The following is a 20,057-nucleotide window of genomic DNA, read 5'->3' as shown; positions in this document are numbered from 1 at the left end:
CACACAAAGAACTCACATCTTTTCAAGCTTCAATAGTAAATATTCTGCTACTATGTGTTAAATACTGCATGGTTTGCCCAAGCTAAGATGAAACCACATCATAAATCAATAAGCATTTTGCATTTTCTTTCATTAGTAGATTAGCTTTAAAAAACCTGAGAGTTTGGATAAGGTAAGGCACACCAATGCAAAAGATGGCTCAAATGCCAGTTGTCTGTGCGTGGGTGCTGGTGGCCGCCATTGTTTCCCCGTGAGGACTAGAAAGTTCCTTTCTACTCTTGTTCCTTTCCCTGACATACTCACCATTCCCCTTACCGTGTGCCAGGGTGAACATCAGAAGTCACCTAGTTGGTACATCACTTCGAGAGCTGATTGGATCTTGAATTACATTTTTCAAATAGTTAAGGTTTTCAGTGATTGATTTATTTCCCAACCAATGACTTATGGTATGGAAGAATAGAGAATTGGAGTTACTTTTGGAAATTGTAGATTCTAAATTTATATTGATGTATCTGCAGTTAGGGTTTCATACCATAATAAGATGGATTCTTACTGGTGCAACAAATACAAATTCATAAAATTTATTTCTATGGTTCTGAGAATATAAAGTGGAGAAAATATTTTCCTGTTATTTTCATGTTCCTTTTATCTGCATTTTTTGTTTCAGAAAGAAAAACCGGGAGACACACAATGCAGGTAGAAACAACAATTTTAGTTATATTTGTTAGCATTTTTAGCATTCACAATGAAATCATACTGTAGTTGATTGTAAGTTTTTATGTTGCAAGCATAGAATCATTATTCCTTATGTTTTAGGAAAACCTTTGCTGTGTTTGTTCCTTTACGGTTGTTTAATTGACAGAACAGCCCTTGAGTCTCACAAAGATGGCTAGTTTATCATCTGATTCATTGTCTGTTTAGATAATTTAAGGATTAATAAACCTCTGGAATGAGTGTTTTAAGTGATTTCACCCACTGAGGAAATTCAGTCCCACATCTCCCGAATGGGAAAGAGAGCATGTGTCTTGGCGGAATTCTAGGGAGGCTGCTGCCTAGAGGAGGAGGGGGAGATGGGCAGTGGGCTGGAGAGCTTAAAAGTCCTTGAAATGTGAACAGTCTTAAATGAAGTTGTGGAGTCCTTAATTATAGGAAGAAATGTAGAAAATAAACATTTGGTTTTATTTCAAATGTCAAAATTATAGGCCAAAGCCAGATAAACATTTATAGAAGTAATTGTGTGTACTTTTACAGTTTGGTACATTTTATAACATTTTAGTTTCCAGGGGCTATAGTCAGATCTAAAACAAAACATTTTAGATGTTAATGTCTATTACTCTGTAAGTGATACCTTCCTTTCCCTAAGGAAAGGATCCTGGGGGAATTTTTGTCTATGGTAAGATGTGGTGAACACTGATGGAATATTGCTGTTTCCCAGAATGTGAATTTCCTGTCTCTGAATTCCCCTTATCACTGTGGGTCTCCATGTTGGTTTTTTCCATATGCGAAAAAATCCATTCCTAGGTAACAATAAATACTGTTAGTAGAGAATTTAGGAAAAAGGTGATTATCATACTTTATTATTTTGCCTTCTTTGGCCAAATGAATTAAATCTAATCTTTTTTGACTATAGGAACTGAATACTTCTATTGGAACCAACTCACATGATGTCATTAATATGTCCCAATAAATAGTAATTTATTATGAGAGAGTAATTAGATGTCATTGAAAATATGTCTTTACTGATAGATTGTGAAGCAAAAATATGTATTTTGCACAACAAGACCTGCTTATGGCTAATTTGAAAGATCATTGGAATCTTTTGTTAGAAATAAAGGTTTTAGAAACCCTTCAGAGAGAAAATAGGCAAGACTAATGTTTCTACTTACAGCATCTTATTAAAATTATTTAGATCATCTCGTACCCTCTTGCCCTTTCCATACAGTCTTTAAAGTTGTGGCATGTGAGCCTGGAATATTTCTCAGTTTGGTTGAGATGTTATCAGTTGTCCAGTTTCTTAGATGGGAAAAATCCTACATGGCCAGAGTGAATAGACCAGACTCCTAGAAATTTGAAGTCATAACTGATAGCTGTTCTATTTCAAAAATGCCTTCTAGTCATCCTCAAAGGTGTTTTAAAGTTCTGTCATCTGTCTAAATAGGTCTCACTTGCCTATTTGCTATAAAAAGGCAGCTTTCTACTAACTTAGCTTGTTAGTGGGTTCTTAATATTTAGTTATCACTAAAATCTGCAGTAATTACTTGAAACACAATAATGTCCTAACAGAAAGTAATATTAGCCACTTCTGTTTATAATTTGAATTTAATTATTATAGATCACATTTTTAAAATGCTAATAAAAGTATTGCTCATATCAGTTCCCATAATACTAGACTTACAATACGGCATTTTTAGAAACCGTCTTGTAGTTATTTGTCTTCAGTAGATACTGTTAGATAAAATTTTGTTAGGGATTTCTTTACCTAAAATTTCCTTACCCAAGGAGAATAGTGAACTATGGCCGTGATACTGTAAGGTTTGACAAATGAATTTTCCGCTTTATCTAGTGGAGAGGCATAGAAAGAAGAAAATCAATGCCGGAATAAACAGGATAGGAGAGCTGATCCCATGTTCCCCTGCCCTGAAGCAGGTAAGAAGTCCACTCATATTTTCATTCATTACTTGTGAACAGGTAATTCCCTAAGTGGTTTCTTTGTTGCGAGTTATTATTTTTGTTTCCTGTCATTTTTGACTTTTGGCGTTAATACTTAAAACAGTCTTCTAGTAGAGTGTTTTACATGATCAAATGGACCATATAATTTCTCGGTCTTTAAGATCTTGAATTATTCAGCCCCACAATTTCATTCATTTATGTGCTACAGTATTTACCAGGCATCTCTTTTATTTTCTGCCAATCATATTTTTTATTACCTTTAATTTCTTACCCAGACTCTTTCAAGGATCTCTGTTTTATTCTCCATGCCCTGTCAGCCTCCACTGGTACTTAAATCTCAGCTTATTAAAGTTTTCCCTCATGAAGATAGCTTTTTGTTTCTTCTGATAATGAGGATAAAGTGTGCTTACTGAAAACAAAACAAAAATGGAAACAATATGGAAGTTATAAACAGTTTGAAAAATAAATTGGCATCTTACTCCTAGGTCGTAACTACTATTACAAATGTTGTTACTCATCTTTTCAGACATTGCTTTATGAATATATACATATATTCATAATATATGTTTCATAACCTGCCTTGTCATTTTCACTCAGTGGTACATAGTAGACTTTTGGTATCAGATACCTTTTTCTCATACGATCTCCTTTCTTTCTGATGACAAATCAGGTAAGAAGCATGAAGTGTTAAGTGGTAAGAAGTGTTTCATGATAGTGAGATATCATAATTTGTGTTAGTCTTTTTTGGTTACTTGTGAATTAAGTTACTATATAAACATAACACATAGTACTAAAAAGCTTAAAACAACATTAGTCTCTGGCCTGACTGCCTCCCACCTCCAGTACAGCAACTTACGGCATCCATTCAACTGTTTCTTCTGGCATCCACCTTTATATTTTGAAATAATATGCTTGTATTATTATAAAATACTTTTTCTAGTTTAGATTTTATCTATTGACTTCCCTTTGTCCAATCCTCCCATAAAAGTCCACCATAACTTTGGATTAAATCAGCATTCAGTTCTTATGTTATTAAGACTGTAAATACTGTTTATGGTGCTCCAAGGAGTACTATTATTATGTTTTGTTTCATATGAAGCTTTTTTGGGGGAGGGGGTTGGTAATTGCCTCACTGTTTTTCACTTTCTGTGTACCTATCTTTTTGTTTTTTCATTTTAGATTTTTTAAATTTCTGTTTTATTTTTTATTTTTACATAAGCTCCGCACCCAGTGTAGGGCTTGAACTCATAATCCCGAGGTCAAGAGTTGCATGGTCTACTAAGTGAACCAGCCAGGGGCCCCTCTATAGACCTACTTTTATTTCTTTCCACACTTTCAGCAGTCCCTTAGTAGAGTTTCTGCATACTTAAGTGTACCACTAAATTTCCATTTTCCTTTTTTTTCCTTTGAGACTTTACTTCTGGAACCTTCTGCCCTTCTTCAATCTTAATTGGTTGGTCTTTTGCAACTCTTCTGTTTTCTTTTTTTTTCTTTTTAAATAGGCTTCATGCCCAGCACAGAGCACAGGGCAGGGCTCTACCTCAAGACCCTGAGATCAAGACCTGAGCTGAGATCAAGAGTCGGACGCTTAACCAACTAAGCCACCTAGGTGTCCCTCTAACTCTTCTGTTTTTAATTTCAGCTCTCATAATTCTAATTTCCAAGAATCTTTTTCTTACTCTCTTTGTTCTTTTTCCTATCACATGTTTGTTTCATGAAACAATACTATCTCATCTCTGAGATTGTTATATAGGGTTTTGAAAATAATTTTTCTTGTGTTTTCCATATTGTCTTTCTTTCTTCTGATTTTCTTTCTCCCCTTTTTTCCCTTTTGTTGTGAGGTTTTGTCTTTCATTTTGAAGACTTTTCTTAAATGCTTGGTGTTATTTAACTGTTTTCTCATGTTTGCGCATGAGGCATTAAAATTTAAAAGCCGATTGAATAGGGTTGATTCTTGGTGACCTAACTATTGAGTGATTAGGTGGTAAGGTAGTGGTGTTGTTTTTGTGGACCTAAAAAATACCAGTATTGGTGGCTTCTTTTATTATGGGGATAGCAGTTAACTTTTACTTTCCAGAGAAAAATCCTTCACCCCCTCCCCGCCCCCCCGCCCCCCCCTCCATCTAGGAGTGAGAAGAAGTATAAAGCTTGTCCTCATATTGTGGGAGCTGGGTCGGGAAAGAGTGCTGGAGTGTCTCATGCTTTAGGAGAATTTTACTTTACCCTCTTGTCTACGCCAAGAAGTCTCATTTTGTCCACTTCTGTGCCAAGCATCCCTGAGGCTGAAATTCTCTGGTTCAAATTTCACAGAAAATGAACTTGTCTCTTACGGTTGAGCAGGAATGAGAAGTCTTCGAGTTGCATAGGATGTGTGTGCAGTGGGGAGGGGGAAGAGTTTTATTACTGCATAAGAAAAGTCTTTCCACCAGTCCCCTCAATTTTAACCCGTACCTCACCCCACCTTCTGTGATAGCTGGAGCTTCCCAATCCTGAACCTTTACAGGCTTTCTGATGGCCAGATCAGTTCCTTCTGCAGGATGGTACTTAGTCTTGCATAAACATGCTTTTTTGTTTTGGTTTTTGTTTTTTCATGTATACTTTGTTTCCTTAACATGATAGCAAATTTAAGGGCAGGGACTATGTCTTCTGATTGTTTTTGTTTTTTTTTTTTTCCTCCACATCTCAAGGTACAGTAGCTTCTCAGGAAATTTTGGTGTTTGTCCAGTAAAATCTTATTTTCCTGCTTTTGGCTGTCATTCCTACAGGTTTCTCTGAAAGGAAACTATAATCATTTCACTTCTTTGGTGTTTTAGAATGTTCAGTGAAGTCAGTATTTGGCTCCCAGAAGCTGAGTAATTAAGATTTTCTTCACTATTGCTATGTGTCCTCAGCCCCATTTGCAGTAGGGAGGCAGTAGATGAGTATTATTAGGTTCTGCCTTTGTCTCAATTCTTGCTTTAAGAAAGGACAATATCAGGGCACTTAGGTGACTCAGTTGGTTGAGCAATGACTTTTGATTTAGGCTCAGGTAATGATCACGGTCATGGGATCAAGCCCTGTGTTGGGTCTGCACCGAGCATGGGATGTGCTAAAGATTCTCTCTCCCTCTCTCTCTCTCCCTTCTTCTCCTTCTACCCCTCTCCCCTGCTTGGGCTCTCTTTCTTTAAAAATAAAAGAAAGAAAGAAAAAAGAAAAAGAAAAATTTAAAAAGGCAGTAACTATTTTTTCTCTCTGGAGTAAAATGTTTCCTAGATTATATTGGGTCTCTATTGGGACTCAGTCAAGGAAACCCAGAATTGGGGGTACCTGGGGCTCAGTCGGTTGAGCATCCGACTTCCACTCAGGTCATGATCCCACAGTTCGTGGGTTCAAGCCCTGCGTCAGGTTCTGTGCTGACAGCTCAGCACCTGGAGCCTGTTTCGGATTCTGTTTCTCTCTTTGTCTGCCCCTTGCTCGCTTGTGCTCTCTCTCTGTGTTTCAAAAATAAATTAAAAAAAATTTTTAAAAACCACAAAAAACCCAGAATTGTAATTTTGTGAACCAAAGCCCTATATCCCTGATTCCTACCTGAAAAGAACTATCAAATAAGTACTGGGGATATTTAATAATAAGTGAATTGGAATAAAAGTTAAACATTCACTGTAATATTTTTAATAGCTGAAGAAAAAAAACCCCAAAATGCCTCTTATATAGCTTAAATGGTTATCTGTAATAGACTAGAAAATAAAATAAGTACAGCCTTTAGAAAGTGTAACATAGATATCTAAACCCTGTATGGAAGTATATGGAAGTATCTCCAAGATATATTTGTAAACAGAAAAGAACAGTGTAGCATAGTGCTTATAGTATCCTTCTATTTTTTTTTTTTAAGATAGATCCGTGTTTCAGCATAGACTATTTCTGGGAGGACACACAAATAACTATGATGGTTACCTCTGGAAAAAGGTCTAGAGAGCTAAAGCCAAAAGGAATGCCACTTATATTTTTATTTTTAACAGTTGTTCATAGAGTACAGAATAATATTAAAGTCTAAAATTTTTACAGGGCCTTGAAGGCCTTCTCTGGCCTCCTCTTCCCATTCTCTCCCTATATGCTTTACTCTAGTTCTGCTCACCTCACCATGGCCCCTCCAATGTGTGAACACAGCCCTGCCTAAAGGAGGGCCTTTGCCCTTGAGGATCCTGCTACCTGGACCGTCTTCCTCCAGATATCTATGGGGCTTACTTCTTTCAGGTTTTTGCTCTGCCTCATAGAGAGGCCTTCTCCATCTTCCCATGCAAGATAAATTACGGTACAGTGTCTTAGTTTGCGCTCCTATAACAAAAATACCATAGACTGGGTAGTTTAAACAACAGAAATTTATTTCTCACAGTTCTGGAGACTGGGAAGTCCAAGATCAAGGTGTGCCAGCTGGTTTGGTTCCTGGTGTCTGCTCTTTTCATGATTATGTCCTCACATGACAGGGAGCACATCACCTCTCTCATGTCTTTTCTTCTAAGGGCGCTGATGTAATTCATGAGGGATCCACCCTCATGACCTAATTACCTCCCAAAGGCTCACCTCCAAATACCATAAAATCAGGGATCAGGGTTTCAACATGAATTATCGGGGGACACAAACATTCAGTTCATAGGACAGAGTGACCTCTGCCATCTCTCTGCCCCCTTCTTTATACTGTTTTATTTTTTTCTTCCAACTGTATATATAGAAAATATTCCTGAAGGTCAGGAATTTTCTCCGTTTTGTTTATTACATTCTTGGTGCTTGGAGTAGAGCCTGACGCATAGTGGCTATTCAGTTAATAAACTGTGAACAGTAGAAGCATTTGCTTTTTTTTTTTAATTTTAAAGTTCTTTTTAATTTTTATTTTTGAAAGAGAGACAGAGCATGAGAGAGGGGAGGAGCAGAGAGAAAGGAAGACATAGAATCCGAAGCAGGCTCCAGGCTCTGAGCCATCATCACAGAGGCCAATGCGGAGCTCGAACACATGAGCTGTGAGATCATGACCTGAGCCAAAATCAGACACTTAACCTACTGAGCCACCCAGGTGCCCCAGGAGAAGCATTTGAATATGGTGCCCATTTATAATTTTGAAAAGATGCATATGACATATGTGTGATAAAACCATAGCTTTAAGTTTCTTCTGGCAAGTTCTCACTCTTCAGGGAAACTTATAAATGATTCATTCTCTTTGGCAGAGCAAGAATATGATCCTGGACCAAGCCTTTAAATATATAACAGAACTGAAAAGGCAAAATGATGAACTCCTGCTTAATGGAGGAAACAATGAACAAGGTAAAGATTTTAAGATTCTTCCTTTTTGTTGTTTTTTTCAGTGTTCAGGTCTTTGTGTCACAGGGCAACGTAAATGAGGATACAGAGGTTTTTTTCTGACCAAACGTTGCTACGATTGTGCATGCATTTGGTGGGTCTGAGAGAATAGTGTTGCAAATAAATTCATCTTAGTTTACCTCCTTTCCCTCTTCTGTGAGCAGCTCTAATCTTGCAGGTATACATACTTTTGACTTTGGATTCTTCTGTGTACTTCATGGTTGCTTAACTCATGAGACAATGCTGGATCACTTTTATTCCACTTGGATCTTCCAGCTAGGGGAATCCTGTGAGAGGAAGTAGGGGAGAGACCTGCTCAGTGAAACTTAAAAACAAAATAAGATCTGCCTGTGAATTAACTCAGAAGGTCAAAATATTCTGCTCATAATTGTTTATACTGCATGTAATGTGTGCATCAGACTGCCTGATCATTTAATAAAATTTGATTTTTATTAGTTTTTAGATAATTACATTAAAATTTTTTAAACTTTTAATTCTAGAATAGTTGGTCCATAATGTTATATGAGTTTCAGGCATACTGAAACTTGATTTTTTTTTAATTTTTTTTCATGTTTTTATTTATTTTTGATACAGAGAGAGACAGAGCATGAGAGGGGGAGGGGCAGAGAGAGAAGGAGACACAGAACCGGAAGCAGGCTCCAGGCTCTGAGCTAGCTGTCAGCACAGAGCCTGACGCGGGGCTCGAACCCATGAACGTGAAATCTGACCTGAGCCGAAATCGGAGGCTTAGCCGACTGAGCCACCCAGGCGCCCCTGAAACTTGATTTTTAATTAGAAGTGACTTCTTTATGCTATATTAGTTCTGTTTTTCCATTTGCACTAGAGAGATTTCCTTGTAAGAGCTGAAGAGAAAGCTATACCAGGCAAGTGTAAAGCTCAGAGTGGTGGACAGTTTGAATTGTCCTTTATTTATGGCTCTGACAAAAACGGAGAACGAATTTCCTGGGACAACTCCGTAGGTCACCTTCAAAGGAGAGGAACAAAGGTAGAATTTGCTGAGGGCAGTGTTGGGCAATGTTTATTGTATATCCAGAAGGTCAGCATTCTGAATTCTCTTTGCTTGCCTTAAGTTAGATGACTTACCCCTTCCCCACGTCAGCTGTCTTTTGCAGTCCAGACCCTGTTTTATGATGCTGTTAGGTAGGTAGATTTGTAACACATGTTTGGTAATCACTCCGAGGCACCCCACAAGGGAGAGATTAAGACTGGAGTGATGTGTAGATTTTTCTAAGGAGAGCTCCTTTGGTTTCACAGCCCAGAGGCTGAGGCAGTCCAGTTACAGCAGGGAAAAGGGAACCTTTTGGAAAAATAGAGGTTGCATGGGGCTCAGGAAAGGCTGAGCGGGTGGGCCAGGGTGGGGGGCAGCACGTGAGGCAGCTTAGGTCTCACTACGGTGTCATCTCCGTCACCGTCCTTTCTTGGTTCTTTTTTGTGCATCTGCTCTCTTTGCTTGTCTTCTCCCAGAAATGTCCCCACAGACCCACTGTCCATGCGACAGGCTGCACCGTGTTCTGAGCAGCGGCCTTGGGAGTCAGGCCACCTGGGCTGAGTCTCTTCTTCACTTGCCCACTCCGTACCTGTGGCTATTTACCTCACCTCTCCAAGTCTCAGTTTCCCCACCTTAAAATGAGGATAATCATAGCACGTGTCTGGTTGACTTTAGACAAATTTCTGTAATTACTCAGAGTCTGTTTCTTACAACTTAAAATACTGATGAGAGTAGGTAATTCCCATCTCATGGTTGTTATGAGGATTAAAAGAAATAATGCAGGCAAAGTACTTCGAGTAAAACTGGCACACAGTAAATGTTACCTGTTACCATCACCATTGTTATTATTATTATGAAATGAGAATGAATGAAAAGTGCCAGGCATGTAGTAAGTGTGTAATAAGTGAGGACAATCATCATTAATTGGTCCATAAAAATTGCCCTTTAGTTTCTGATGTCCGTGGCACATTGGCATCTCCCTTCTGTGTCTCTTATTTTAAATGTCTGAGAAAAATAATCTGCTAGGCTCAGCTCATCCTTGTCAGTACAGAACTTTCTACTTCAAGCCACTTCATAGGGCCTTGGCTTTGCAGATTGGCTGCCTTTGGGGGACGGAAAGGGGAGAGTAGCTACCACTGTGGCAAGACAGGTGGGCTGTCTGGGGTCACAGCGCATAAACACCAACAGTGAAGCCCGCCCCAGTGGTAGGGTCCGTGGGTGAAGTTCTCTCCCTTAGAAGACAGTAGGGCTGTGACAGTAGCATGTGTACGCTAGCCCTACCAGGGGTGATTCAAGTTCCATTTTTGATCCTTTCTTCGGTGCTCCACTACTTTACGTTTAACCCATTCCACTGTCTCTGTCATTTCAAAGAGTAAAATAGAAGTGAGTTTAAAGCCATTTATAGAAGAGACAATTACCACCACAAGTAATGTTACCTGTTACAGCATTTAAATTTTCCTAGCATGTGACCGTGATATCAGAATGTCTTTCCTTCCTTTCCCTCTGTAGCTGCCCCATTGGGAATTTTTGAATTGGGAATTTTGAGATTCCTACATTATGAGTAATTTCTGACCTTTGGGTGGTTGGCCCTGAAAGATACTTTCTTTTAAAAGGATAGAATAGAGGCTTGATATGCCAATGTAAAAAGAAGAAAGAACTTGCATTAGGAAAGAAACTGAAGATTCTCAAGTGAGGTATTTCAAAATGCTGGAACTAGACTTCGGTAGTTAGCACACAGTTTTTTCTTAAGTTACTGTAAGTACTGACCCTACCAGGTAATTGTTTCATTTTTATTTTTAATATTGTAGCTGAAGAAATTAAAAAGCTACGTAAACAACTGGAAGAAATTCAAAAAGAAAATGGCCGATATATTGAATTACTGAAAGCAAATGACATCTGCCTATATGACGACCCTACAATCCACTGGAAAGGAAATCTTAAAAACTCAAAGGTCTCTGTTGTTATTCCCAGTGATCAGGTTCAAAAAAATATCATTGTTTATTCCAATGGGAGTCAGCCTGGTGGAAATAGCCAGGGAACAGCTGTTCAGGGGATAACCTTTAATGTTGGTCATAATTTACAAAAGCAAACCGCCAATGTGGTGCCAGTACAGAGGACTTGCAATCTTGTGACTCCTGTGTCTATTTCTGGAGTTTACCCTTCTGAAAACAAGCCATGGCATCAGACCACAGTTTCTGCGTTGGCTGCCAACCAGCCTGTTCCTCTTTGTCTTCCTGCTACCATTTCTGCTCAAAATATTCTCGAGCTTTCCACCTCCGAAAGTGACTCGAGTGTGCTTGGTGCCACCAATGGCCCACTGATCGCAGTTCCCATTGGGCCTGAACCTCACCAACATCGTCCTGTGCACACGTGTCTCAGTGATCAAAATTCTCCTGAAAACAAGAATGGGCAAGAGAGCCCCAAAGTATTGAAGCAAACAGTCCCTTGTGCCACAAGCATCCCCACCACTTCCTCAGCAGTTGACACTAAAGGGCACCAGGGCAGCCAGTCCTGCCTGAGCATCCAGGATTTCAGAAACGATTTGCAAGCCACCTTTGTTGTCTCAGTTACCACCACAGTCTGCTCCCAGCCTCCCAGATCTGCAGGTGATTCTTGTCCGGTGAGCATCAGCAAGGGTGCAGACTCGGCAAGTGTTACCGCAGCGGTGGCCCCCTCTGCCCCTGGAGGAGGGAAGACCGCCACTCCTGTAGGCACTCTTTCTGTAAACCCTTTGGACAGTAGTTGGACTCTTTCTTGTTCTTTGCCTTCTTCCAGTGTTAGTGCTTCGGACTTGAAAAACATGAATAGCCTTACCCGAATTTCCTCTGCTGGAAACACACAGACGACTTGGACCACTTTGCAACTGGCGGGTAACACTATTCAACCCTTAAGCCAGACACCATCTTCTGCAGTGACCCCGGTATTGAATGAGTCTGGTAGCAACCCTCTCACAACCAACCACGGTAGACATGTCGCTATGGGTGTCAACGTGAATAATTCCTTTCCCGCAGATGGGCAGGCGGTTGAGCAAGTAGTTGTCACCTTGCCTTCATGTCCATCTTTACCTATGCAGCCACTAATTGCCCAGCCACAGGTTAAATCTCAGCCTCCAAAAAATATCCTTCCATTGAATTCAGCGATGCAGGTGATTCAGATGGCTCAGCCAGTTGGGTCAGCTGTGAATGCAGCTCCAGCTAATCAAAATGTTATCATTCTTCAGCCCCCCAGCACCACCCCTGGCCCAACAGTGATGAGAGCAGAGGTTCCCAACCAAACAGTAGGTCAGCAGATTGTGATCATACAGGCAGCTAATCAGAACCCTTTGCCGCTGTTCTCTGCTCCACCTCCTGCTTCTGTCCGACTCCCTGTCAATGGAGTCAGTGCTCTGCTAGGGTCTAATAATTCAGCGCAAAATGTTTCAACCCCCCAGACTTTTGGAGGAAAGCATCTTGTCCATATATTACCGAGACCTTCATCTTTATCAACATCCAATCCAACACAGACTTTTTCTGTTACCATGTCAAACCAACAACAGCCTCAAACCATTTCTTTAAATGGACAGCTCTTTGCTTTGCAGCCTGTGATGTCCTCGTCAGGAACTACAAATCAAACCCCTATGCAAATTATCCAACCCACCACCAGCGAAGATCCAAACACCAACGTTGCCCTGAATACATTTGGAGCTTTGGCCAGCCTCAATCAAAGCATATCACAGATGGCTGGGCAGAGCTGTGTTCCGCTGTCTGTTAGCCAGCCCGTCAATCCTCCAACTGCTGCAAGTAGTCAGACCACCCCAGTTAACGGTGTTTCATTAACAACAACGGTAGCGCCTCCCATGACAACCGATAATCCAGCCACACTACCCAGTACTTATAATCTAGTAACCACTCCTTCCGTAAATACTGTAGCTTGTTTACCTAATGTGAAGTCAAAAAGGTTTAAGAAGCCAGGTGCCAAGAAACACTTAGCTCACAAGTCAGCAGGCCCCCCGAATCCAGTCAGAGAGGTGGGCAAGTTAGCCTGCCCCAACACCGAAGCCACAGCAGAGTCGTCATGTACTGAGGGACTGCTGGAAAGCCTCCCTGTTGTGTTACCGTCTGTCACCGTGTCCCAGGCAAATAGCGTGAGTGTTTCTGGTTCACATTCTTTGGATGTTCTGAATTCTGAATCTGTGATACCTGAATCCGTACCCAAATCTAAGGCAGCAGAAGAATCGAGCTCACCCTCCCAAGAATCTGTGACAAGTGAACATTTTGTAATGGCCCCAGCAAAATCCAAAGATTCTGCCCCCATTCTGCAACGAGAGGCATCTCAGGATAAGCCACCAGCCAGTCTGGCATTGTCAGATGCTGCCAAATCCTGCACTTCAGCCAACGTGTTGATTCCATCTTCAAACGATCCCCGCCTTTTGGTTTCTCAGGTTTCTGGGCTGTCATCCACCACTAGCACTACAAGCACTGACTGTGTTTCTGAGGTAGAAATCATTGCTGAACCTTGCAGGGTGGAGCAAGATTCGTCAGATACGATGCAAACGACGGGTCTGTTAAAGGGACAGGGTTTGACTGCATTGCTGTCTGGTCTTGCTAAAGAAAAAGACCCTCAGAAGTTGTCTCTTGCGGTCCCGGTAGACCATCCTGACTTTCCTTCAGAAAATTCCAAAATGGCAGATTCAGGTGTCGATTTACATCCCAAACAGGAGCTGTTACTAATGAACAGTGATGACAGAGGTCCAGGGCAACACCACTCCTGCGTCCCTGACCAGGAGGTCATCAATGGCTCCTTGCTTGTCAGCAGGCAGGCCGACTCTCCCATGTCCACCAGCTCTGGCAGTAGCCGTAGTTTCTCAGTTGCGTCCATGCTTCCTGAAACGACGAGAGAGGATGTCACCAGCAATGCAACAACAAATACCTGTGACAGCTGTACCTTTGTAGAGCAAACTGATATAGTTGCTCTTGCAGCAAGAGCTATTTTTGACCAGGAGAACCTTGAGAAGGGAAGAGCTGGCACCCAGGCTGATATGAGGGACATGACTTCAAAGCCTTCTGAAGCCTCACCTTTAGAGGGAGACCAGCCTTTCAAAACACAGATGTCTAAAGAGAGTGGCCCAGGACAGGCAGAAGCAACACCAAATGAATTTAATTCTCAGGACTCGATCGAAGCAACTGTGGAACGATCCCTCGGAAAACCAAGTTGTTCTGTAGGAATCAAAACATCGAATGCCTCTTTACAGGTTTCGACTTCTCAGCCATCAACCATCACCAGTTTAAGTGTCAATAATCTTATCCACCAGAGCACCATCAGCCATCCTCTGGTCAGCTGTGCTGGTTTGTCCCAAACCGCAGAGCAAGCACCTGTTCCGGCAACAGTTAATCTGACAGTTGCATCTAGTTCCTATGGCAGTCAGCCTCCCGGGCCAGCGCTGATGACTGAATATTCCCAAGAACAGTTAAACACTATTACCGGCACCATACCAAATCCACAGGTTCAAGAGCCTCTCTTAAAGCCAAGTCAGGAAAGCCGCAAAGACTCCGCCAAGCGTGCTGTCCAAGACGACCTTTTATTGTCTTCAGCTAAACGTCAGAAGCATTGTCAGCCAGCCCCACTGAGGCTTGAAGCTATGTCATTGATGAGCCGCACTCCAGACAGCATTTCTGATCAGACTCAGATGATGGTCAGTCAGCTGCCTCCCAACTCTGCAAACTCTGTTGTGCCTATTAGCAACCCAGCACATGGAGATGGCCTCACACGATTATTTCCACTGAGTAACAATTTTGGGGCCCCTGCATTGAGGCAAACGGATGTTCAGTGCAGTTCTCAGAATTCAGTTACTGAGCAGCAGCAAACCCAGGCCAGTCAACACCTCCAGGCCCTGCAACAGCATGTTCCGGCCCAAGGGGTATCTCACCTGCACGGTAACCACCTCTACTTAAAGCAGCAGCAGCAGCAGCAGCAGCAGCAAGCAGGGCAGTTAAGAGAGAGGCATCACTTGTACCAACTGCAGCGTCACGCACCTCATGCAGAGAGCTCTGTCCACTCTCAGCCGCACAATGTCCACCAACAGAGAACTCTCCAGCAGGAAGTCCAGATGCAGAAAAAGAGGAATCTTGTTCCAGGCACTCAGGCCTCTCAGCTTTCCTTACAACCAAAGCACCATGGAACTGACCAGTCGCGCCCCAAGAGTGGTCAGCCTCATCCTCACCATCAGCAGATGCAGCAACAGATGCAGCAGCATTTTGGAAGTTCTCAGCCAGAGAAGAGTTGTGAAAACCCTTCAACCAGCCGGAGCCACCATAACCATCCCCAGAACCATCTCAGTCAAGACATGATGCACCAGCAGCAGGATGTTGGAAGCAGGCAGCAAGGTTCAGGGGTTTCTTCTGAACATGTATCTGGGCACAATCCAATGCAGAGGCTTTTGACTTCAAGAGGCATAGAGCAGCAAATGGTGTCACAGCCCAGTATTGTGACTAGGCCTTCAGACATGCCCTGTACTCCGCACAGGCCAGAGAGAAATAGAGTTTCAAGTTATTCTGCCGAGGCACTTATTGGAAAGACATCTTCTAACTCAGAGCAGAGAATGGGCATGTCACTTCAGGGTTCCAGAGTTTCCGATCAGCTTGAAATGAGAAGCTATCTTGATGTTCCCAGAAATAAGAGTTTGGCCGTTCACAATATGCAGGGTCGTGTGGACCATACTGTTGCCTCAGATATCCGCCTTTCTGACTGTCAGACATTTAAACCAAGTGGGGCCAGTCAGCAGCCCCAGAGTAATTTTGAAGTACAGTCTTCAAGAAATAGTGAAATAGGTAACCCCGTATCATCATTGAGGAGTATGCAGTCCCAGGCTTTTCGAATTAGTCAAAATCCTGGTCCACCTCCAATCGACCGCCAAAAGAGATTATCTTACCCACCAGTGCAGAGTATCCCAACAGGAAATGCCATCCCACCAAGGGACAATGAAAACACGTGCCACCAGAGCTTCATGCAGAGTTTACTTGCCCCTCACCTTGGTGATCAGGTCCTTGGAAGCCAGAGATCACTCTCAGAACATCAGAGGAACACCCAGTGTGGTCCATCCTCTGCAATTGACTATAATTGTCCCCCAGCCCACGAAAGTGTCCATATTAGAAGGGAGAGTGAGAGTCAGAATAGGGAAAGTTGTGACATGTCCCTGGGTGCGATCAACACCAGGAACAGCACCTTGAATATTCCTTTCTCAAGCTCTTCTTCCTCGGGAGATATTCAGGGTCGAAACACAAGTCCCAATGTTTCTGTACAGAAGTCCAATCCCATGAGGATAACTGATAGTCATGGGACCAAGGGCCACATGAACCCTCCAGTCACAACCAACATGCATGGGGTTGCAAGGCCAGCTTTGCCCCATCTGTCTGTGTCTCATGGAAATGCTGAGCAAGGGCCTCCTGTACGTCCAGCCAACTCTTCAGTTCCCCAGCGATCGAGACATCCCTTGCAAGACAGCAGTGGTTCCAAAATTCGTCAACCTGAAAGGAATCGTTCTGGAAACCAAAGACATAGTAATGTCTTTGACCCAAGTCTTCCCCATCTTCCTCTGTCCACTAGCGGCAGTATGATTCTTGGACGCCAACAAGCCGCTTCAGAGAAGAGAGGAAGTATCGTTCGTTTCATGCCCGATAGCCCACAAGTACCTAATGATAACTCAGCGCCTGACCAGCATACACTGTCACAGAATTTCGGTTTTCCTTTTATTCCCGAGGGTGGCATGAATCCACCAATAAACGCTAATACTTCTTTCATTCCACAGGTTACTCAGCCTAGTGCCACTCGAACGCCAGCCCTTATCCCCGTAGACCCCCAGAATACTCTGCCCTCCTTCTATCCCCCTTACTCCCCTGCTCATCCGACACTGTCCAATGATATTTCCATCCCCTATTTTTCTAATCAAATGTTCTCAAATCCTAGCACTGAGAAAGTAAACAGTGGAAGCTTAAATAACCGATTTGGATCCATTCTGTCTCCTCCTAGACCTGTTGGTTTTGCTCAACCAAGTTTTCCTTTGCTCCCTGACATGCCGCCAATGCACATGACCAACTCTCACTTGTCTAACTTTAATATGACATCTTTGTTTCCAGAAATAGCTACAGCTCTTCCTGATGGCTCGGCAATGTCACCTTTGCTTACAATAGCAAACTCCTCTGCCTCCGACTCTTCCAAGCAGTCCTCAAACAGACCTGCCCACAACATAAGCCATATTTTAGGTCATGACTGCAGTTCAGCTGTTTAAATACTGATAGACTAACTGTAAATGTATCGGGTGAGATTACAAACGTATATGTGTGTGCATGCACACATAATGCACATGGTGAGGGAGGTGGGGTGTGTGTGTGTTTATGTCTTTGTGTTTGTGTAATCACTTTCCAGTTACCTTCCGAATGTAGGAAAGCCACGTCAAAGATGATGCGAATGAATACTGGGTTGTCAATGACAAACTGTTTTTCATTTTTAACTGCACGGTGTGCTTTTTAAGTTTTCCAAGTGGAGTTGCATTTTCAAGTTTCCTTTGTAATCTTATATTCCCTAAATACTTACCAGCTGGAAGTTGGAGGGAAATCCCTTCAGCATGGGCGGGGTAGTAGGAAAGAGCCTAGATTTTAAATTTGATTGCTGATCATTTGTAAAATAGATACTCGACGTAGTTGAGTTGCTCTCCAAAAATACAGACACTTCGATATAATGCAGTGGCTCCTCACCAAGTGCTTGGCCGATGGCAGCAGCTAGAACAGTTTCTTACCCATGGCAGGTATTGAATTAATATACGATGAATGTCCATGGTTCAAATCAAGCAGTTAGCAAATAAATGAGTTGTTTGATCAGCCTTTATTCCCAAGGTTTGGGATAGGTAGAGGCTTCTTTCTTAATGATAACAATTCATAAATTATCTGAATTTAATGTCTTATTCTTCAAATTAGGGAGCCATGTTATCTTTCAATGTGCCAAGATCCTGGAAAGCAAAGTACATAGACTTTCTCCGGTTTGTGCTTTTGCATTTTTGCATCAGGTCCTAAGGATCAAAGCAGTTTTATTGCGGAATTTTGCATGTGTTTAGGCAAAGATTGTTATTTCATCGGTTGAACTTTGTTTTCAACATTCTCTTCATTCTATTTATTTGGGCTCGAAATACTTTCAGATTTGTTAATCATTAGGGACTGCTCAGTAAATAGTGTGTTTGGAATCTACACAGTTATTTGAGCCTTACTTTTTAAATATTTCTGAGCAGAGTCTTAAGCTCTGTAAGCGTTTTCATTTATTGATATTTATGTTTAAAAGATGGCGTTGTATGTTACATTATTACCCCTCATAGTAGAATTGTAATGAGAAGATAAATTTGTTCATTATTTTTCCTGATGGTAGATATGAAATGGTGCTTCAAAAAATTATCTCTGTATATGTTTGTATGAGTGTGTGTGTGGGTGGGGGTGGCAGTGTCCACAGACCTAGATTTTAAAATATAAACTGGCCCTTCAAAAATTGGCCTGCCATCTAGAAATGGAAATTGAGACCTGAGACCTGAGACCTGCTGAAGTATTGGAAAACTTGATGTAAGGGGTTTTAAAAGCCCCACACAAGTTAATTATGTATACACACACACACACACACACACACACACACACTCACATATTGAATTTTGAAAACTTAAAAAAAAACCCTATGAAAATAACCATATATACTCATACTTTTTGTTGTTATATTCTGCCAAATACAGGATCAAGTGGGAGAGATACATATAAATGGTTCTGTCTGCTCTGTTAATAAAGTAAACCCACAACCAGCATTTTATTTTTTCCTCCTTAAAAATGCCTCCTCAGGCTGGGTCAGAGTGGTTAACTCTGGCGAATACCTCTTGCGAAGACTCAGTAGAAGGGTCATGTGTGCCTCTTAAACTGTTCTTACCAAACTTCCCTCCCTCCTCCTGCGGCTGACTGAGGCAGCCTCCTGGGGGCAAGAAAAAAAAATGTAAACAAGAAAAGCTTCTGTATTTTCTCCTTCAGAATGCTCCTGGGGAAGAATAGGAGTTACTTAAATAAGACAGCAGATAAACACAGTAGTTAAAACTTGTAATTGAGGGGAAAAAGTAAGATTTACAGCTTGTTTTTTTAATTAACTTGAGTTTTAAGTTGTAACATTCAAGTTTTTTTTGTGTACTTGAAAGGTCCAGCTTGTCAATTTCAAGAAGGGTAGTGTTCAGTATGTTTGGCTCTTCATTCTCCCTTCCTCCGTCTCTCTCTGACACGCGCGCGCACACACACACGCACAGTGTGGTGGCTATTGAGTTCTGAAGAACTGGGCACTGTTAGATATAATTAGAACTAAGGTAACAGGCTAAGGAAAAGGTCGATTTGAACACTGCAATAGAAAGGCCTCAAAGCCTGGCACTTTCAGATATTTCTCTGTTGCATTGATTTTATTTTTCTGCTCAGCCCTGTTCAGAGATAGATAGCATTTATATTTTTCAGAGCTTTTATTCCAAGCATGTAATACTTTGATCTCATATGAACCCCTGCCCCTAAGTAAGGCTTATTTGACCCTCTGAAGAAAGATCTGACTATCTCCAGATAACTTAGCTCCTGCTGACATGTAGCTCTAATTATCTTACAGACATGTGCATATATATGTTAGAGATCAGTGTATATATGGACTCAGTTCTGAAAGTGTTCAGAGAATAGTGATCTTATTTGATTTAAAAAGCATGAGTGTATGAGATTTACCAGCAGTATATTAAGTATTTGATAATTAGAGCTCAATGATTTGGGGGAGGAATTCTATTATTTATTATCTAGCAATCTCGATATAATTTTTGGCAAACATTTGACAGAAAGTCAATTTTGGGTATAGTAAACTAAAATTATTCTTGTCTTGCTCATATGGGAATATAGAATGTAAAACCATTTCCACAGATGATTTTGTAATTTATGAAAATACACAAACATATACAAACCTATGAATCATCAATGAGAGCCATTAATTAAATTATTTCTCTTTTAGTGTTACTGATCACATAGAATCAATT

General features: G+C 41.4%; 1 protein-coding gene across 1 annotated transcript in view; it reads left to right on the top strand.

Annotated features, from left to right (window-relative positions):
* USF3 (upstream transcription factor family member 3) overlaps positions 1-18,821 on the top strand; it is a 44,647-nt gene extending 25,826 nt beyond the window's left edge. The window contains exons 4-7 of the mRNA XM_029939292.1: positions 668-696; positions 2,564-2,646; positions 7,869-7,965; positions 10,819-18,821. Of these exons, the coding sequence (XP_029795152.1) occupies positions 668-696; positions 2,564-2,646; positions 7,869-7,965; positions 10,819-17,273 (6,664 nt within the window). The 3' untranslated portion in view covers positions 17,274-18,821. The remainder of the gene's footprint in view (positions 1-667; positions 697-2,563; positions 2,647-7,868; positions 7,966-10,818) is intronic.
* The last annotated feature ends 1,236 nt before the right edge of the window (positions 18,822-20,057 follow it).

This window comes from Suricata suricatta, chromosome 5 (genome assembly GCF_006229205.1).
Source record: "Suricata suricatta isolate VVHF042 chromosome 5, meerkat_22Aug2017_6uvM2_HiC, whole genome shotgun sequence".
Lineage (NCBI taxonomy): Eukaryota > Metazoa > Chordata > Mammalia > Carnivora > Herpestidae > Suricata > Suricata suricatta.
This window is presented reverse-complemented; position numbering and strand designations above follow the sequence as displayed.